Source organism: Oncorhynchus tshawytscha, linkage group LG12 (assembly GCF_018296145.1).
Source record: "Oncorhynchus tshawytscha isolate Ot180627B linkage group LG12, Otsh_v2.0, whole genome shotgun sequence".
Taxonomy (NCBI): Eukaryota; Metazoa; Chordata; class Actinopteri; order Salmoniformes; family Salmonidae; genus Oncorhynchus; species Oncorhynchus tshawytscha.
Window position 1 is genome coordinate 19,197,353 of NC_056440.1, and position 17,758 is coordinate 19,215,110.

The 17,758-nt window shown below is 45.7% G+C and overlaps 1 protein-coding gene across 1 annotated transcript in view; it reads left to right on the forward strand.

The window, feature by feature from the left end:
• Positions 1-17,758, forward strand: part of LOC112266092 (netrin receptor UNC5D-like) — an 84,477-nt gene that overhangs the window by 57,500 nt on the left and 9,219 nt on the right. The window contains exon 12 of the mRNA XM_042331158.1: positions 13,015-13,186. Coding sequence (XP_042187092.1) covers positions 13,015-13,186 — 172 coding nt within the window. The remainder of the gene's footprint in view (positions 1-13,014; positions 13,187-17,758) is intronic.

The window sequence follows — 17,758 nt, forward strand, 5'->3', positions numbered from 1 at the left end:
GGCAGGTAATCAAGGAGGTGATGGAGTCCAGGTGAGTGTCAATATGCGCGTAACGCTGGTGACAGGTGTGCGCCCTGACGAGCAGCCTGGTGACGTAGAGGCCGTCGAGGGAGTACAAGTGACAGTACCCCCTCCACGACGCGTGGCTCCAGCCGCAGGACACAGACCAAGATGACGATGTCGGGGATCAGGAGCGGACTGGTCACCTCTGCTAAGGCGCGGGAACCTGACAATCCGGCGGAGGCGCGGGAGCATGGTGACCTAGAGCGTCGGAGAGAGCATACATGACAGTACCCCCTCCCCGGTGCGTTTGGCTCCAGCCGCAGGACGCCAACCACAGGGACAATCCCAGGGATCCGGAGCGGACCGGTCACCTCTGCTGGGGTGCAGAAACCTGATGAACCGGCTGAGGAGTGAGAGCCTGATGAGCCGGCTGAGACCTCCCCGGTTGCCTCAATTGAGGCACAGGAACCTGTTCACCCAGCTTAGGCTTGGGAGCCGATCGAACCCACTGAGGTATGGGAGCCTACAAACCGTCTAAGGCCTCACAGGTAGCTCTGGCTCCAACATCACCCCCAACACAAAAACAACAACAAAAAAACACTCCCTGATGTTTCCGTTTGAGTCGTCATTCTGTAACGATGTACGCTGAGAGTCGGGAAGCAAGTTCAGTGAGTGAATACATTTAATTAATAAAACAAGAAACGGGAACAATGACGGCTGGGGAAGACACCAAAGGGAGTGACATATAAAGGGCAGGTAATCAAGGAGGTGATGGAGTCCAGGTGAGTGTCATTATGAGCGTACCGCTGGGGACAGGTGTGCACCCTAGCGAGCAGCCTGGTGACCTAGAGACCGGAGAGGGAGCAAACGTGACAACGCATTTCCACCGTCTGAGGTAAAAGCGTAATAAATAACCCAGTGTATCCATTACAGTTCTGCATAGCTGAATATTTCTTTAGCTAATTTAGGCAAATAACCTCCAAATGAAGACTTATGAATGTAGTCTGTCCTGCTCAGTATAAACGTTGGTGACCCTTCCCACTCTGTGTTTATGGAGGGCTCTGGCAGATAGGCTATGGTGCTCGCTGGGTCCATCTAGCAGTCTCCACAGGAATCCTTTAGGTGTCAAGATCAGGCTGATCATTTCCACTGTAGCCTCACAGGTGGTATTCCAGCAACAGAAAAAGTTCAGTTCATATGCAGCAAGCTGGGTTTATTTCCAATTTAGTCCAACTGACTTCAAGGAAGTAAAGTCCATATACCCAGTAAAGTAGAGACACACACAGACCGTAGGAAGAAAGAATATGGGTTGAGGTGGTGGGTCTTTCGTCTTGACATACAGTATTATTCATTCCCGTCATGGGCAGGTAATGATCCTGTGATGGACTCCCCTCTCCAGGGGGCCTCTGCTCTGGCTGCTCCTTAGTTGAAGCCCCCTGGGGCTACAGCCTGGTAGCCGTCACCACTCATTCACAGCTTTCCATTCCAACACAGTGGGGGAAGCAAGAAGTGTGAAACTCCAAGGAAGGGACCTAAAATGGCTGACAATTCATGGTCTGAGCATTCAAAGACAGCTATACTCATTGTTTTCAGTATGTTCCGTGCATACCCGACCTGGGTGAAATATTTCAGAGTAGCTATATGAATTCTAGATTTTCTATTGATTTCAAATATACCTGAAATATACCTTCAAGTACAGATGGGTTCAGGCCTGACAAGTAAATGGTATTTTTTCCACTCTATGTGAATGATTCAGCATTATGAGTGAGTCTGTTTACTGTGTAGACATCTCTCCCTGACTGAGGTTTGTGGACTTGTCATCCTGAGAGCTGTCACTCACTATCTATCCTCACCAGCCAGAGGTGCCAGCAGAGAATTGCGTCCTTTCTTCTCTCTAAACTAAACAATCCACAGCCAATAGACTTATCCCAGCCATATAACAGAATTCCATTAAAATATATTTTTCAGGTTGTTATTTTGAACTCTGTCTAAGGTTTGGGGAAAATATTTTTAAGACAGTTGGTTTTGGTGAAGTTGGAGATATTTCCTTTGCCCCCAATTGTTAGATGAAAGCATTTGTGTTTGGTAAGATGGAACTTTTAACCTATTGGGGCAGAATCAGCCCAACTTTCTTACCACAGGCAGAATTTGAGTTCATGGTGGTAAAAAACAAACGCAGGATATAAACATTTCTTCTGTTGTGGTCTGGTCTATTGCAGATCTGTTTATATTTCAAAAGCAGAGCCACCTGTTTTATACACCCACATTTCTACAACAACTTGGGAAGTGTATTTAAAGTTCTACATTCTAAATGTTCTTTATTGAAGTTCCGGATGATAGGTGTTTTCCCCTTGTGGTGTCGGTGTTACTGTCATGACTGGGGCTGTGCAGTGCATCTAGATGGTGTGGGAGTACGGTTATGGCCAGGGCTGTGCAGTGCATCTAGGTGGTGTGGGAGTACGGTCATGGCCGGGGGCTGTGCAATGCATCTCTCCCCCTTGAGGATGAAATGACTCCTCCGCCCAGCCACTGTACCTTCCGGTCAGCCTCAACAACACCCCACAGGGACAGACTGTGTCTGTTGTCCAAATGACACCCTAATTCCCTTTATAGTGCACTACTTTTGACCAGGGCCCATAGTTACACTATACAGTGTAGAGAATAGGGTGCCATTTGGGATGCAGATTGCCTGTTTATTCTGGCTGTCCTGCTGGAAAGATGTGCAAGTTCTCCTAAGCCCCCTCGGGTCATATGGTCATTTGATCAGCAGGTGGGATGTCACTGACTGTCTCTGGCTGTAGCCATTGGTAATGGTGTTAACATAGCATTCATTTTAAAGCCACTAAAAGGCATGTACAAAAAATATCATAAATCTGATCTTGTAGTCTATCATGTAGAGTGTTCCCCTTTATGTACCAATCTGATGAATGTCCCTGTTCTCTGCCCAGGAATATGCATCGCCTTAAGAAATGTACAAAAACCCAGTTGGACAGGCAGGTGGGAGACTACAAGCAAATCAAGGTGAAGCTAATGCAGCATGTTAATGTGTGCATTTATTTAGCCCTGCGCAGCCTCTCCTCTCTCTGTGGCGTTGTGGCCCAATATGCCACTTTGCACAGCTCCCCAGTCCCTGAAGAGAGAGTGATCAGTCACTTTGAATAATGGACCTCATCTAGGGCCAGGGAGGCAGCCGAGCCATACGTAGGTACAGGACCCTTCATGATGATGACAAGTGGAATTGAAAAAGAGGGATGCACCCCAAATAGCACCCTAAATAATACACTACTTCTGACCAGAGCTGGTCAAAAGTAGTGTACTGTATAGGGAACAGGGTGCAGTTTGGAATGCAGAGAGGTACTTCTGCTTTTTTGTGCTGCTACTGCTGGACTCTTCTCACTCATAAGTGGTATGCAGCTACTTAAAACCCAGGTAATCTGCTCCTTGCGTAGCTGCTCTTACTGTTGAATGTGTGATCAGGCTTGTCGCTGTTGGCTGAAGGATAATCAGAGATATCGCTGGCTCATTCCAATCTATGCAGGGCTGCTGGTGATTGAAGGTGAGCAGTGAGCTCTCGTCTGAATAAAAAAAGGTACATGATGACTGTGTGAGGTGGAGGTTGCACTCATAAGCACAGAATATGCAACTATATAATGTATTGCTGTTTATTACTGCATTCCCTAGTAGGGTATTCAGAATACTGTGCTGTTCAATAACACGAGCCAGTAAAATACATATATTATAAAAGGAAAAATATAATGTTTTATCAATAGAAGTCCTGACTCATTGAACATGTTTGGAAAGTCTAAGAGGTGTCTGCATTATACAGTGGGATACAATATACACAGTATACCAAACATTAAGAACACCTTCCTAACATTGAGTAGCACCCCCCCCCACACACACACACCTCTTTTGCCCTTAGAACAGCCTCAATTTGTTGGGTCATGGAATAAACAAGGTGAAAAATGCATTCCACAGGGATGCTGGCCCATGTTGACTCCAATGCTTCTCACAGTTGTCAAGTTGGCTAGATATCCTTTGAGTGATGGACCATTCTTGATACACAGGAAACTGTTGGGCATGGAAAAACCCAGCAGTGTTGCAGTTATTGACACAAACCGGTGCACCTGGCACCTACTACCAAACCCTGTTAAAAGGCACTTACATTTTTTGTCTAGCCCATTCACCCTCTGAATGGCACACATACACAATCCATGTCTCAGTTGTCTACAGGCTTAAAAATCCTTCTTTAACCTGTCTCCTCCCCTTCATCTACCCTGATTTGAAGTGGAATTAATAAGTGACATCAATAAGGGATCATAGCTTTCCCCTGAATTCACCTGGTCAATCTAATGTATTTATTAAGCCCTTTTTACATCAGCCGATGTGACTTGTTAAGTGCTATACGGAAACCATGCCTAAAACCCCAAACAGCAAGCAATGCAGATGTAGAAGCATCGTGGTTAGGAAAAACAGGAAGGAAGGAACCTAGGAGGAAACCTAGAGGAACCAGGCTCTGAGGTGTGGCCAATCCTCTTCTGGCTGTGCTGGGTGGAGAAAACAGAACATGGCCAAGATGTTCAAACATACATAGATGACCAGCAGGGTCAAATAATAATAATCACAGTGATTGTAGAGGGTGCAATAGGTCAGCACCTCAGGAGTTAATATCTGTTGGCTTTTCATAGCCGAGCAGCAGGTGCGGTAAAGCGTCAAAAACAGCAGGTCCGGGACATGGTAGCACGTCCGATGAACATAACAGTTGAAACTGAAGCAGTAGCATGACCAGGTGGACTGGGGACAGCAACCCAACCCAGACAGGAAGATCACGTCAGACACTCAACCCACTCAAGTGACGCACCCCTCCTAGTGACAGCATGGAAGAGCACCAGTAAGCAAGTGAGGTAGAAAATTAGAGGGTTAGAGGCAGGAAATCCCAGTGGAGAGAGGGGAACTGGCCAGGCAGAGACAGCAAGGGTGGTTCGTTGCTCCAGTGCCTTTCTGTTCACCTTCACACCCCTGGGCCAGACTACACTCAATAATAGGACTTACTGAAGAGATGAGTCTTCAATAAAGACTTAAAGGTTGAGACCGAGTCTGCGTCTCTCACATAGATAGGCAGACGAATCCATAAAAATGGAGCTCTATAGGAGAAACCCCTGCCTCCAGCTGTTTGCTTAGAAATTCTAGGGACAATAAGGAGGCCTGCCTTTTGTGACCGTAGCGTACGCGTACAATATTTATTCCACGGGACATGCTAGGTCCAGAGTATGACTGTGGCAGTGAGTATGTCCAGAGACATGTTGGACAAAACCCACTGAGTCAATGATGGCTCTGAAAGCCTTTTGGAGTGGGTCTGTGGACTTTTCCATGTGAATATTACAGTCACCAAAAATGTGAATATTATCTGCCATGACTACATGGTCCAATAGGAACTCAGTGAGGAACGCTGTATATGGCCCAGGAGGCCTGTAAACAGTAGCTATAAAAAGGGATTGAGTAGGCTGCATCAATTTCTTGACTAGAAGCTCAAAAGACGAAAACAGTCATTTTTTTTGTAAATTGAAATTTGGTATCGTAAATGTTAGCAACACCTCCAGCTTTGTGGGATGCGGTGGTGACATGGTCACTAGTGTAACCAGGGGGAGAGGCCTAATTTAACACAGTAAATTCATCAGGCTTAAGCCATGTTTCAGTCAGGCCAATCACGTCAAGATTATGATCAGTGATTAGTTCATTGACTATAACTGCCTTGGAAGTGAAGGATCTAACATTAAGTAGCCCTATTTTAAGATGTGAAATATCACAATCTCTTTCAATAATGACAGGAATGGAGGAGGTCTTTATTCCAGTGAGATTGCTAAGGCGCACACCTCCATGTTTAGTTTTGCCCAACCCAGGTCGAGGCACAGACACGGTCTCAATGGCGATAGCTGAGCTGACCACACTGACTGTGCTAGTGGCAGACTCCACTATGCTGGCAGGCTGGCTAACAGCCTGCTGCCTGGCCTGCACCCTATTTCATTGTGGAGCTAGGGGAGTTAGAGCCCTGTCTATGTTCATAGATAAGATGAGAGCACCCCTCCAGCTAGGATGGAGTTAGTCACCCCTTAGTAGGCCTGTTTGTGGGTGAGTCCCAGAAAGAGGGCCAATTATCTACAAATGCTATCTTTTGGGAGGGGCAGAAAACAGTTTAACCAGCGATTGAGTTGTGAGACTGCTGTAGAGCTCATCACTTACCCTAACTGGGAGGGGGCCAGAGACAATTACTCGATGCTGACACATCTTTCTAGCTGATTTACACGCTGAGGCTATGTTGCGTTTGGTGACCTCTGACTGTTTCTTCCTAACGTCGTTGGTACCGAAGTGGATAACAATATCTCTATACTCTCTACACTCCCCAGTTTTGGCCTTAGCCAGCACCATCTTCAGAATAGCCTTAACGTCTGTAGCCCTGCCCCCTGGTAAACAGTGTATGATCGCTGGATGATTCTTTTTAAGTCTAATACTGCAGGTAATGGAGTCGCCAATGACTAGGGTTTTCAATTTGTCAGAGCTAATGGTGGGAGGCTTCGGCATCTCAAACCCCGTAACGGGTAGAGGAGAGACCTGAGAACTCAGATGGGGAGAACCAGTTGAAAGTTTCTGTTGACTGAATGAGCGACACCGGTTGAGCATTCTGACAGAATTTCCTTCCAGAAGCCATGAGAAATAAAATTTGATTTGATTTGATTGAGATTGTCCGGCGGCCGGTGTTGTGCCGAAAATCTCTCCCCCTTCGCGTTCTTCAGTGCTGCGACTAGCTTGCTATATGAGATTTGTCCGTTTAGCCTACATTTCACTGATCTTACTTAGTAGCAGAAAGCATTTATGTATGCAGTTTTCAGTTTGTCTATTTGTTTCAAGTGTATGTGGCTGTTCTTGCTTGTATGCACCTGTGGGCGCCCGTGTCGTCCCCGGCAAGATGCCGCCCTGGGCGGCCGCCCATGTCGCCCGTACTTAAATCTGATACATATTTTGTTTTAGTTTATAAATAAATCTCTTTGCCAAAATTCGTCATCTCTCCTATGTCTTATTTGACTAGTATTTTTGAAAGTGTAAGGATAAAAGTTCAGCCCTAGTTGTTCTGTGGTTGTTCGGGCGGCAGGTAGCCTAGTGGTTAGAGCGTTGGGCCAGTAACCGAAAGGTTGCTCGATTGAATCACAGAGATGACAAGGTAAAAATCTGTTGTTCTGTCCTTGAACAAGGCAGTTAACCCTCTGTTCCTAGGCATCATTGTAAATAAAAATGTGTTCTTAACTGACTTGCCTAGTTAAATAAAAGGGGGAAAAAAGTTTCTTGCTTGCCAACATTTTACTCCCTCCTCTGTTTAATATAACACACATACATGTATTATTCATTTAGGTTGCCCATTCTGATGTGAAGTTTATTATATAGAAAGTATTTGACTGATGTGTGCCACAGAAAGTATTTACCTCTAGCCACAAAATTAAGGAAATTAGAAGGGGGGTTTGGCAGGGGGAGATTTTCGGCACAACACCGGGACTGTGCGAGGAGATTTATACTACTAACTGTAATTATTTGTGGCACAGACACTGTTTAATCCTTTCCTACACTTAAAATACCCTTGCCTAACGATTGCATGTGAAGCTGGGTTTGCAGCTCGGCTATCCTCACCAAAAGGCGATCGTTGTCCTGTACATTATGAGTACAGCGACTGCAATTAGAAGGTATGATGTTAATGTTACTACTTAGCTTTGGCTGGTGGAGGTCCTGTAGAACCATGTCCAGATAAAGCGTCCGGGGTGAAAAACATTTGGGGGAAAAATTGAAATATAAAACGGTAATTAAAAAGTAAAAACTGTAAAGTTGGCAGGTAGCAAAGTAACGCGAGCAACAAAAAGCACAGCAGCATGTAAACAAGTCCACAAGTTGTGACAGGAAATGACGTCAGTCCATGTCATGGAAGGAGCAGGTTTTCTTCATGTTTAAATACTCACTATACATTGACAGTGAAAGGTGAACCATCAAATATCCTAACCATTGTTTGGCAGTCCACACTACAGTATGTGTCAATCCTACTGAAATAGTTCACAAAGTCATCTGCCACAATGTTATTTCTGTCATTGTTTATGCCTCAGGGTATTTGTTTAAAGTAACACAGTGTATCTTGATGCTGTGAACTTTCCACCTTGCTCCCTCGAGGATCTGGATATAGCCTTAATCACTTTTTATTTAGGGGAGGAAATCTAGACAAATCTCAGATCTCTGGTCTGTCATGACTGATATGAGCTTAGAGAGCTTTGTGAAGGCATCTCGCTTCCTTGATCTTACTTGGCCTTTTTAAACCTCTGCTGCCTGCCCGCCCGCCCACCCACCACCCGCTGCCACACCGGCTACCCCTCCTGGCAACAAAACATTCCGATGCTATTTATTGTCAGACATTTTTTTTAATGAACACATCGTATTTGAAGGTAAATTGTATTCTGACTTTACATCTTGGGTATCTAGCAGGGATGCCAAGAATCAAACACCTGCAGGCGGCTCTTGGTTTCTGTCTGCTGTTTGTGAATTTGCATGACTGTCCACCACCCTCATTAGTTTTTCCTCATTAATTGCTTTAATTTCATGCAGCACCACCACAAGAGATGATCAATAGTAGAGATAATCACTCCAATATGATAAGCACGCACGAGGCTGATGAATATGCAAAGTCAATGCGGGATCCCTTTATAGGACTATTTGTGCTGCACACTCAAGCCTTTATCATACAGTACATTATCTAAAATACTGTATGTCCTTCTTTTATATAGGGAATACAGTGCCTTTGGAAATTATACAGACCCCTTGACTATTTCCACATTTTTATGTTATAGCCTTAATCTACAATTGATTAAAAAATAAAACAAAGCGAAAATAGGTGATTTGAAAAACAGAAATGCCTTTTTTACATAAGTATTCAGACCTTCAGACCCAATTCCGTGTCTCAGACCCTATGAGACACGGAATTGAGCTCAGGTGCCTCCTGTTTCCATTGATCATCCTTGATGTTTCTACAACTTTATTGGAGTCCACCTGTGGTAAATTTAAATTGATTGGACATGATTTGGAAAGGCCCACAACTCTCTATATAAGGTCCCACAGTTGACAGTGCATGTCAGAGCAAAAACCAAGCTATGAGGTCGAAGGAATTGTCCGTAGAGCTCAGAGACAGGATTTGTGTCGAGGCACAGATCTGGGGAATGGTACCAAAAACATTCTGCAGTGTTGAAAGTCCCCAAAAACACTGTGGCCTCCAAACTGGCCAAACTGAGCAATTGGGGAAGAAGGGCCTTGGTAAGGGAGGTGACCAAGAACCCTATGGTCACTCTGAGATAGCTCTAGAGTTCCTCTGTGGAGATGGGAGAACCTTCCAGAAGGACAACCATCTCTGCAGCACTCCACCTGTAACGGCTGTTTGAAGAAGTGGACCAAAGCGCAGCGTCGTAAGTGTTCATGATTTATTAATAGAACTGAACACTGAATAACAAAGAGAACAAACGAAACCGAAACAGTTCTGTCTGGTGCAGACACAAAAACAGAAAACAACTACCCACAAAACACAGGTGGGAAAAGGTTACCCAAGTATGGTTCTCAATCAGAGACAACGATAGACAGCTGCCTCTGATTGAGAACCACACCCGGCCAAACACACAGAAATAGAAAACATGGACCACAAAACATAGAATGCCCACCCCAACTCACGCCCTGACCAAACCAAAATAGAGACATAGAAAGGATCTCTAAGGTCATGGCGTGACAGTTCCCCCCAAAAAAAAGGTGCAGACTCCGGCCGTAAAACCTAAACCTATAGGGGAGGGTCTGGGTGGGCATCTATCCGCGGTGGCGGCTCTGGTGTGGGACGTGAACCCCGCTCCATCTTAGGCTTGGCCCACTTAGGTGGTGCCTCTGGAGCGGGGACCCTCGCCGCCGACCCCTGACTGGGGACAGAAGGGCGACTGTCAGCTCCGGACAGGAGGGCGACTCTGTCAGCTCCGGACAGGAGGGCGACTCTGTCAGCTCCGGACAGGAGGGCGACTCTGTCAGCTCCGGACAGGAGGGCGACTCTGTCAGCTCCGGACAGGAGGGCGACTCTGGCAGCTCCGGACAGGAGGGCGACTCTGGCAGCTCCGGACAGGAGGGCGACTTTGGCAGCTCCGGACAGGACGCAGGCACGCGACTCACCAGACTGGGGAGACCTACTGGAGGCTTGGTCCGTGGAAGAGGTATAGGATAGACCGGGCTGTTGGGGAGCACTGGAGATCTGGTGCATAGCCTTGGCACCACTCTTCCGGTCTGAATGCCCAGTCTAGCCAGTCTAAACCAGTCTAGTTCTCCTGGCGAACTGGGGAAACCGTGCTTAGAGCTGGCGCGGGATATCCTGGCCCGAGGAGATGCTCTGGAGAGCAGGGCTGGCACAATCCGTCCTGGCTGGATCCTCACCCTAGCACAGCAGATGCGGGCAGCTGGGATGTAGCGCACCTGGCTAAGAACGCGTAATGGAGAAACCGTGCGCTCCACCGCATAACACGGTGCCTGACCAGTACGACGCCTGCCACGGTAAGCATGGGGAGTTGGCTAAGGTCTCCAACCTGACTCTGCCACACTCCCCGTGTGCTCCCCCCAAAAGTTTTTTTCGGGCTTCCTTGCCAGCCGTGTTCCCTCATAATGTTGCCGCCCAGCAATAACTGCCTCCAGTTCCTCCTGTGCGCGGCGATACTCCCCCACCTGCCTCCAGGGTCCCTTCCCTTCCAGGATCTCCTCCCATGTCCAGTAGTCCATTACACCACGCTGCTTGGTCCTTTGGTGGTGGGTAGTTCTGTAATGGCTGTTTGAAGAAGTGGACCAAAGCCCAGCGTGTTAAGTGCTCATGATTTATTAATAGAACTGAACACTGAATAACAAAGAGAACGAACAAAACTGAAACAGTTCTGTCTGGTGCAGACACAAAAACAGAAAACAACTACCCACAAAACACAGGTGGGAAAACCGTAGACAGCTGCCTCTGATTGAGAACCACACCCAGCCAAACACACAGAAATAGAAAACAGAATGCCCACCCCAACTCACGCCCTGACCAAACCAAAATAGAGACATAAAAAGGATCTCTAAGGTCAGGGCGTGACACTACCAATCAGGCCTTTATGGTAGAGCGACCAGACGGAAGCCACTCCTCAGTAAAAGGCACATGACAGCCTGCTTGGAGTTTGCCAAGAGGCACTTAAAGATTCTCAGACCATGAGGAACAAGATTCTCTGGTCTGACGAGACCAAGATTGAAGTCTTTGGTCTGAATACCAGCGGCACATCTGGAGGAAACCTGGCACCATCCCTACGGTGAAGCATGGTGGTGGCAGCATCATGCTGTGGGGACGTTTTTCAGAGGCAGGGAGTAGTTAGGATCGAGGCAAAGATGAGGACAACAACCCTAAGCATATAGTCTAGACAACGCAGGAGTGGCTTCGGGACAAGTCTCTGAATGTCCTTCAGTGGCCCAGCCAGAGCCCGGACTTGAACCCGATCGAACATCTCTGGAGAGACCTGAAAATAGCTGTGCAGCAACGCTCCCCATCCAACCTGACAGCGCTTGAGAGGATCTCTAGAGAAGAATAGGAGAACCTCCCCGAATACAGGTGTGCCAAGCTTGTAGCATCATACCTTAGACTCAAGGCTGTAATCGCTGCCAAAGGTGCTTCAACAAAGTACTGAGTGAAGGGTCTGAATACTTATGTACATGTGAGATTTCTGTTTTTTATGTTTAAAAAAATTAAAAATATAAACGTAACAATTTCAACGATCTTACGGAGTTACAGTTCATGAGGAAGGGATTGGACAACTTTGATGGGGGCCACAAATAAATTGAACTTATGAGGGGCCGCAGTGGCTTGTGGGTCTGTGTAACCACCCCCCACCCGTGATAGCTAAGACAAAACATTTTACATTTTTAAGTTCACTTCCTGTAATTCTGCACATTTGCCATGGGGCGTAGAGAAAAAATAGCAGTTTTACGGCTGCCAGTTACCAATGCCTGTTATAAGGAAATCTGTCAATTGAAGTACATTTCACATGACTGGGAATACAGGTATGCATATGTTGGTCATAGATACATTTAAAAAGTTAGGGGCGTAGATCAGAAAACCAGTCAGTATCTGGTGTGACCACCATTTGCCACATGCAGGGCAACATCTCCTTCGCAAAGAGTTGATCAGGCTGTTGATTTGTGGCCTGTGGAATGTTGTCCCACTCCTCTTCAATGGGTTTGCGAAGTTGCTGGATATTGACAGGAACTGGAACACACTGTCGTACACGTTGATCCAGAGCATCCCAAACATGTTCAATGGGTGACATGTCTGGTGAGTATGCAGGCCATGGATGAACTGGTCCTGGGCTGTTGTGGTTACATGTGGTTGTGAGTCCGGTTGGAAGTACTGCCAAATTCTCTAAAATGACGTTGGAGGCTGCTTATGGTAGAGAAATGTACATTAAATTATCTGGCAACGGCCTTGGTGGAAATTCCTGCAGTCAGCATGCCAATTGCACGCTCCTTCAAACTTTGAGACATCTGTGGCATTGTCATGTGACAAAACTACACATTTTAGAGTGGCCTTATATTGTCCCCTGTACAAGGTGCAACTGTGTAATGATCATGCTGTTTAATCAGCTTCTTGATATGCCACACCTGTCAGGTGGATGGATTATCTTGGCAAATGAGAAATGCTCACTAACAAGAATGTAAACATTTGTGCACAGAATTTGAGAGAAATACAAACATGGGACCAACACTTTACATGTTGCGTTTTATATTTTTGCTCAGTGTAATAGGTTGTCCATTTAGTAGTGCCTTGAATTGTTGCATGTACAAACCCATTAAATGTTTGACCACATTTTATCAAATACATTCTACCTTTATGTAGCTACATTTAGTTGAATAGTATATTTTCAGGATTAACAGATGCCAATGTGTATGTTTCAGTGTCCAGACAGAGGAAGGCTTTGAGATCCTGTTAGGACCAGAGGTCACCTATGGCCCTCCAGGCATAGATCTCTCCAGGCCTGTTGCTATGACGATAGCTCACTGTGCTGAGGTGGATGCTGACAACTGGAACGTCCAACTGAAGAGGAAAACACAGGACAACAAATGGGAGGTAAGAGAAGTGCCTTTAAAGGGCAGCTGAAATCAAATAAAAAAACATTATCTGGTTGAAAATGGCCAATGTTGCATCGATATTAGTCAAAAACATTGATTCTCATGTGTAAAAATGTTCTACAAAGTGTATATGGCATCATTTTGGTCAAAGTGTTTTAATTTTAAACATGCCCAGTCATGCCAACTAATATGGGATGGTAACACCTAGGGAAAATTGTAATGCACGGAAAACAGCTGCGCTGTGGCCCTCTATCCAATCGTACCAGCAGCACCTCCAGACAATGAGAAAGACCTGCCCATTGCAGCACCTCGGAATTGTTTACAAAAGGACAAGACGAGGCCAAGTGGGAACACTTGGCCTCTAATCCCTTTATTGAGGGGCCACTTGCTGATGTGTTTGGTAGTGATCACTCCAATCTGCCATTGTTTTGGGCTAAATGAGAATTGAGATGATGCTCACTTGCATCCCAACTGTCACTTGTCATTATTTGAACATTCTAAACCCAATCGTGAACATATTGCGACCTGTTTTGTTACATGATTCACTATTGAACATTGCCAGACAGACGCACTCTGGTGATAGATAGTGAGAAAGGTGTAAAAACTATATGGCACCAAAGCACGTCGCCAGTGACTTGATAAGATGATTTATCTAAAGTGGCCTCACAGCTCATTGACAGGCACAGCCTGCCTGAGAGGAATAACACTGAGAGCGCTGGAGAAAAAAAAAGACAATTGCAGGATGTAATAGCAGAGAAGACAAACGGCTTGTGTCTGTCAGACAGGGCAACGACAGGGCAAAAGGCCTCGTTAGACATCGGCAGTATCGATCGGTGGATTCTGGACACGCTGAAATGGGTGTGGACGTGAGACAATCGGGGAAGAGACATGGAAATGCCCCCCCCCCGCTGACCTGGACTCACCATTTGTGTTCCAAATGGCACCTAGTGCACTACTTTTTGACTATGGGCCCTGGTCAAAAGTAGTGCACGGTAGTGGACAAAACATTAGGAACACCTTCCTAATATTGAGTTGCACCTCCTTATGCCCTCAGAACAGCCTCAATTAGTTGGGGAATGGACTCTACAAGATGTCGAAAAACTTCCACAGGGATGTTGGCCCATGTTGACTCCAATGCTTCCCACAGTCAAGTTAGCTGGATGTCCTTTGGGTGATGGACCATTATTTATTTATTTATTTATTTATTTATTTATTTAAAAAAAAAAATGTTTTGGCCTTTTTTCTCCAATTTCGTGGTATCCAATTGTCCCATTGCTGCAACTCCTGTACAAACTCGGGATAGGCGAAGGTCGAGAAGCATGCGTCCTCCGAAACACGACCCCGCCAAGCCGTACTGCTTCCTGACACACTGCTTGCTTAACCCGAAAGCTAACCGTACCAATGTGTCGGAGGAAACATTGTACAACTGGCAACTATGTCAGCGTGCATGCGCCAGGCCCGCAACAGGAGTCGCTAGACCGCAATGGGACAAGGACATCCCGGCTGGCCAAACCCTGTCCTAACCCGGACGACGCTGGGACAATTGTGCACTGCCTAATGGGTCTCCAGGTCACTGCCGGCTGCGACACAGCCTGGGGTCGAACCTGGATCTGTAGTGATTCCTCTAGCACTGTGATGCAGTGCCTTAGACCCCTGTGCCACTCAGGAGGCCCAGCTGGTGAACCATTCTTGATACACACGGGAAACTGTTGAGCGTGGAAAACCCAGCAGCGTTGCAGTTCTTGACTCACTCAAACCAATGCACCTGGCCCCTACTACCCTGTTCAAAGGCACTTAAATAGTTTGTCTTGCCCATTCACCTTCTGAATGGTACACATACACAATCCATGTCTCAAGGCTTAAATTCTTCTTTAACCTGTCTCCTCCCATTCATCTACACTGAAGTGGATTTAACAGGTGACATCAATAAGGGCACATAGCTTTCACCTGAATTCACCTGGTCAGGCTGTCATGGAAAGAGCAAATGTTCTTAAAATGTTATACACTCAGTGTATAGGGAATAGGGTGCCATTTGGGACACATGGACTGCCGACCCTGACTCCTAGACACCTCCCTCTGCTCAGGAATGTTTCACTGAACAGACACGTGACTCAGGCTGCCTGCCACTCACTGGCTTATTCAGTAATTGTTAGACAATGGTTTGTTACCTTCTGTTTTTCTCAGCACTGTTGTTGAGATACTTGCCCCCCCCCCGCCCCCCCTCCACAGTATTTGTTTGAAGTTGCTAGTAGTAGTTGATATACATTTCAGCATTCTTGTTGTTTTTCACAGTATGCACTGTTCACCTTAGGAATGTCTAATACTTCCACGGTGTTGTCTTTTTGAGAAAGACATTTCTACAGTGCTAACAGATATTGTCATTGTACATTCCCAAGGGGTTGTTAATACACAACCCAGAGGCTCTGCAGGCACTACCAGCGCCAGCTCTTTGCATTATTTGTTCTTAAGAAGGTTTTTTTTTTACAAAACAAGTGTAAGATAAAATAATGAAGAGCATGTCCAGGCAGGCATTAATAGAAGTGTACATCAGTGCTTTGGCAGACTGAACAGAGGGGGTCAGAATAATGACTAGTGCAGTTCTGCCCCAGGCTGTTATGTGGTGTCAGTGCTGAGAACAGTGCTTGTTATTTAGAAGACCAGCAGTCACTAGATTATCCTCAGTCGGCCCCTGCACCCAGTCTGTCCTAAATAATGTTGTTACAGCCAATGGAAGTGGGATGTGTGCCCTAGGTAAGGTAATTATACAAGGTGTAGCAGTCTTTGCATGTATCACTGACTTGCTTACCCTGGGCAATGAGACAGTGGCAGGGATCTTTGTCCCAATTAAGGGCTGCCTCCTGAACCCGTCAGTTCATAAATACTACATTTTTCTCCCTGGCCCTTCTCTAACGGTGTCTCAAATAGCACCCTATTCCCTACATAGTGCACTACTTTTGACCAGACTATGAAGGGAATAGGGTGCCATTTGGGATGTAGCCTATACTCTTTCTCGGATATACAACATGCATTGCTGCAGATTTCAGACCCTGCAGACAATCTGGAGATTATTCTAGCTAAGATTTGTACTGCTTTGACGTGTTCTTCAAGTGATACACTGTTTTCTCAGACAACACTGAATGTATATTCAGTTTGTGCTTGGCTCGATGTTTGCTTGACCTGCAAAGGGCTTTTTAGAGGTGGCACAGTTATGCTGTTTTTCACTGCTAGATCAACTGGTCAAGTTAATAGTATTTTCTGCCTTAATATACTCTCCCTACTATACTCAAGATGCTACTACAAAAGGAAAATAGAGAGCCCTGAAGTAGATGCTAAAATGAATATTAGACTTATGTCGCTTTTCACTCTTAGTATTAAAAAGCAAGGTGACCCCTCAGAGGTTCTTAGAAATAATGACTCCTTTCATAGAAATCAAGCCAAAGGACATGAAAAGTTTTCATGACCATCATAACTCGAAAAGGCATACAGTAATAGCATTAAATACCGGTTAAAGCCTTGTATGACATTTAATGACATAGTGTATGTGATGTGAGTCATGATTTGAACTCCGGTCAGTCATCTGGGTTGTGGGGTAGCATAGCTCTCTGGTCACATCCCAAATGACACCCTATACCCTGCACAGTGCACTACTTTTGACCAGGGGCTCTGCTCAAAAGTAGTGCACTATAAAGATAATAGGATGCTATTTAGGACACGGTTAGCCCTCTGTCTGTTCTGCTCTGCTAATGACCCTGAGGATGAGCCAGGCGTCTACTTTACATAGCTCAGCCTTGCATCTCATTACTCCTCTCTGCAACCAGAGGTTCAATACAACACAAACTAACAACACAGGAAAATTGGTAGATTCTAGCTAACAGTCGTTAGTCCTTCATTGTTTCTAATTTGTGTAAATTTCATAGCTTGTTATGTCTCCAATTTTCTGCCAGATTGGCATTCTTTTTTTGTTCTTCTTATAGAAGGGGGGGGTGGATACTGTAGTCTGGGGTATAATTAAGCAATAAGGCAGGAGGAGGTGTGGTATATGGCCAATATACCATGGCTAAGGGGTGTTCTTAGGCATGGCGCAATATGGTCTCAATACCACGGCTGTCAGCCAACACTATTCAGGGCTCGAACCACCAAGTTTATCATTGATGTTATAAACTGGGTGGTTCTAGCCCTGAATACTGATTGGCTGACAGCCGTGGTACATCAGACTGTATACCACAGGGATGACAAAACATGTATTTTTACTGCTCTAATAACGTTGACAGCAAGTTTATCCTGTTTGGGATAGGGGGCAGCATTTTCACGTTTGGATGAAAAGCGTGCCCAGAGTAAACTGCCCAGATTTGGATAGAAAACACTGAAGTTTCCAGAACTTTTTGAATGATGTCTGTGAGTATAACAGAACTCATATGGCAGGTGAAAACCTGAGAAACATCCAACCAGGAAGTGGGAAATCTGAGGTTTGTAGTTTTCAACTCATTGCCTATCGAATATACAGTGTCTATGGGGTCAAATTACACTTCCTAAGGCTTCCACTAGATGTCAACAGTCTTTATAGAACCTT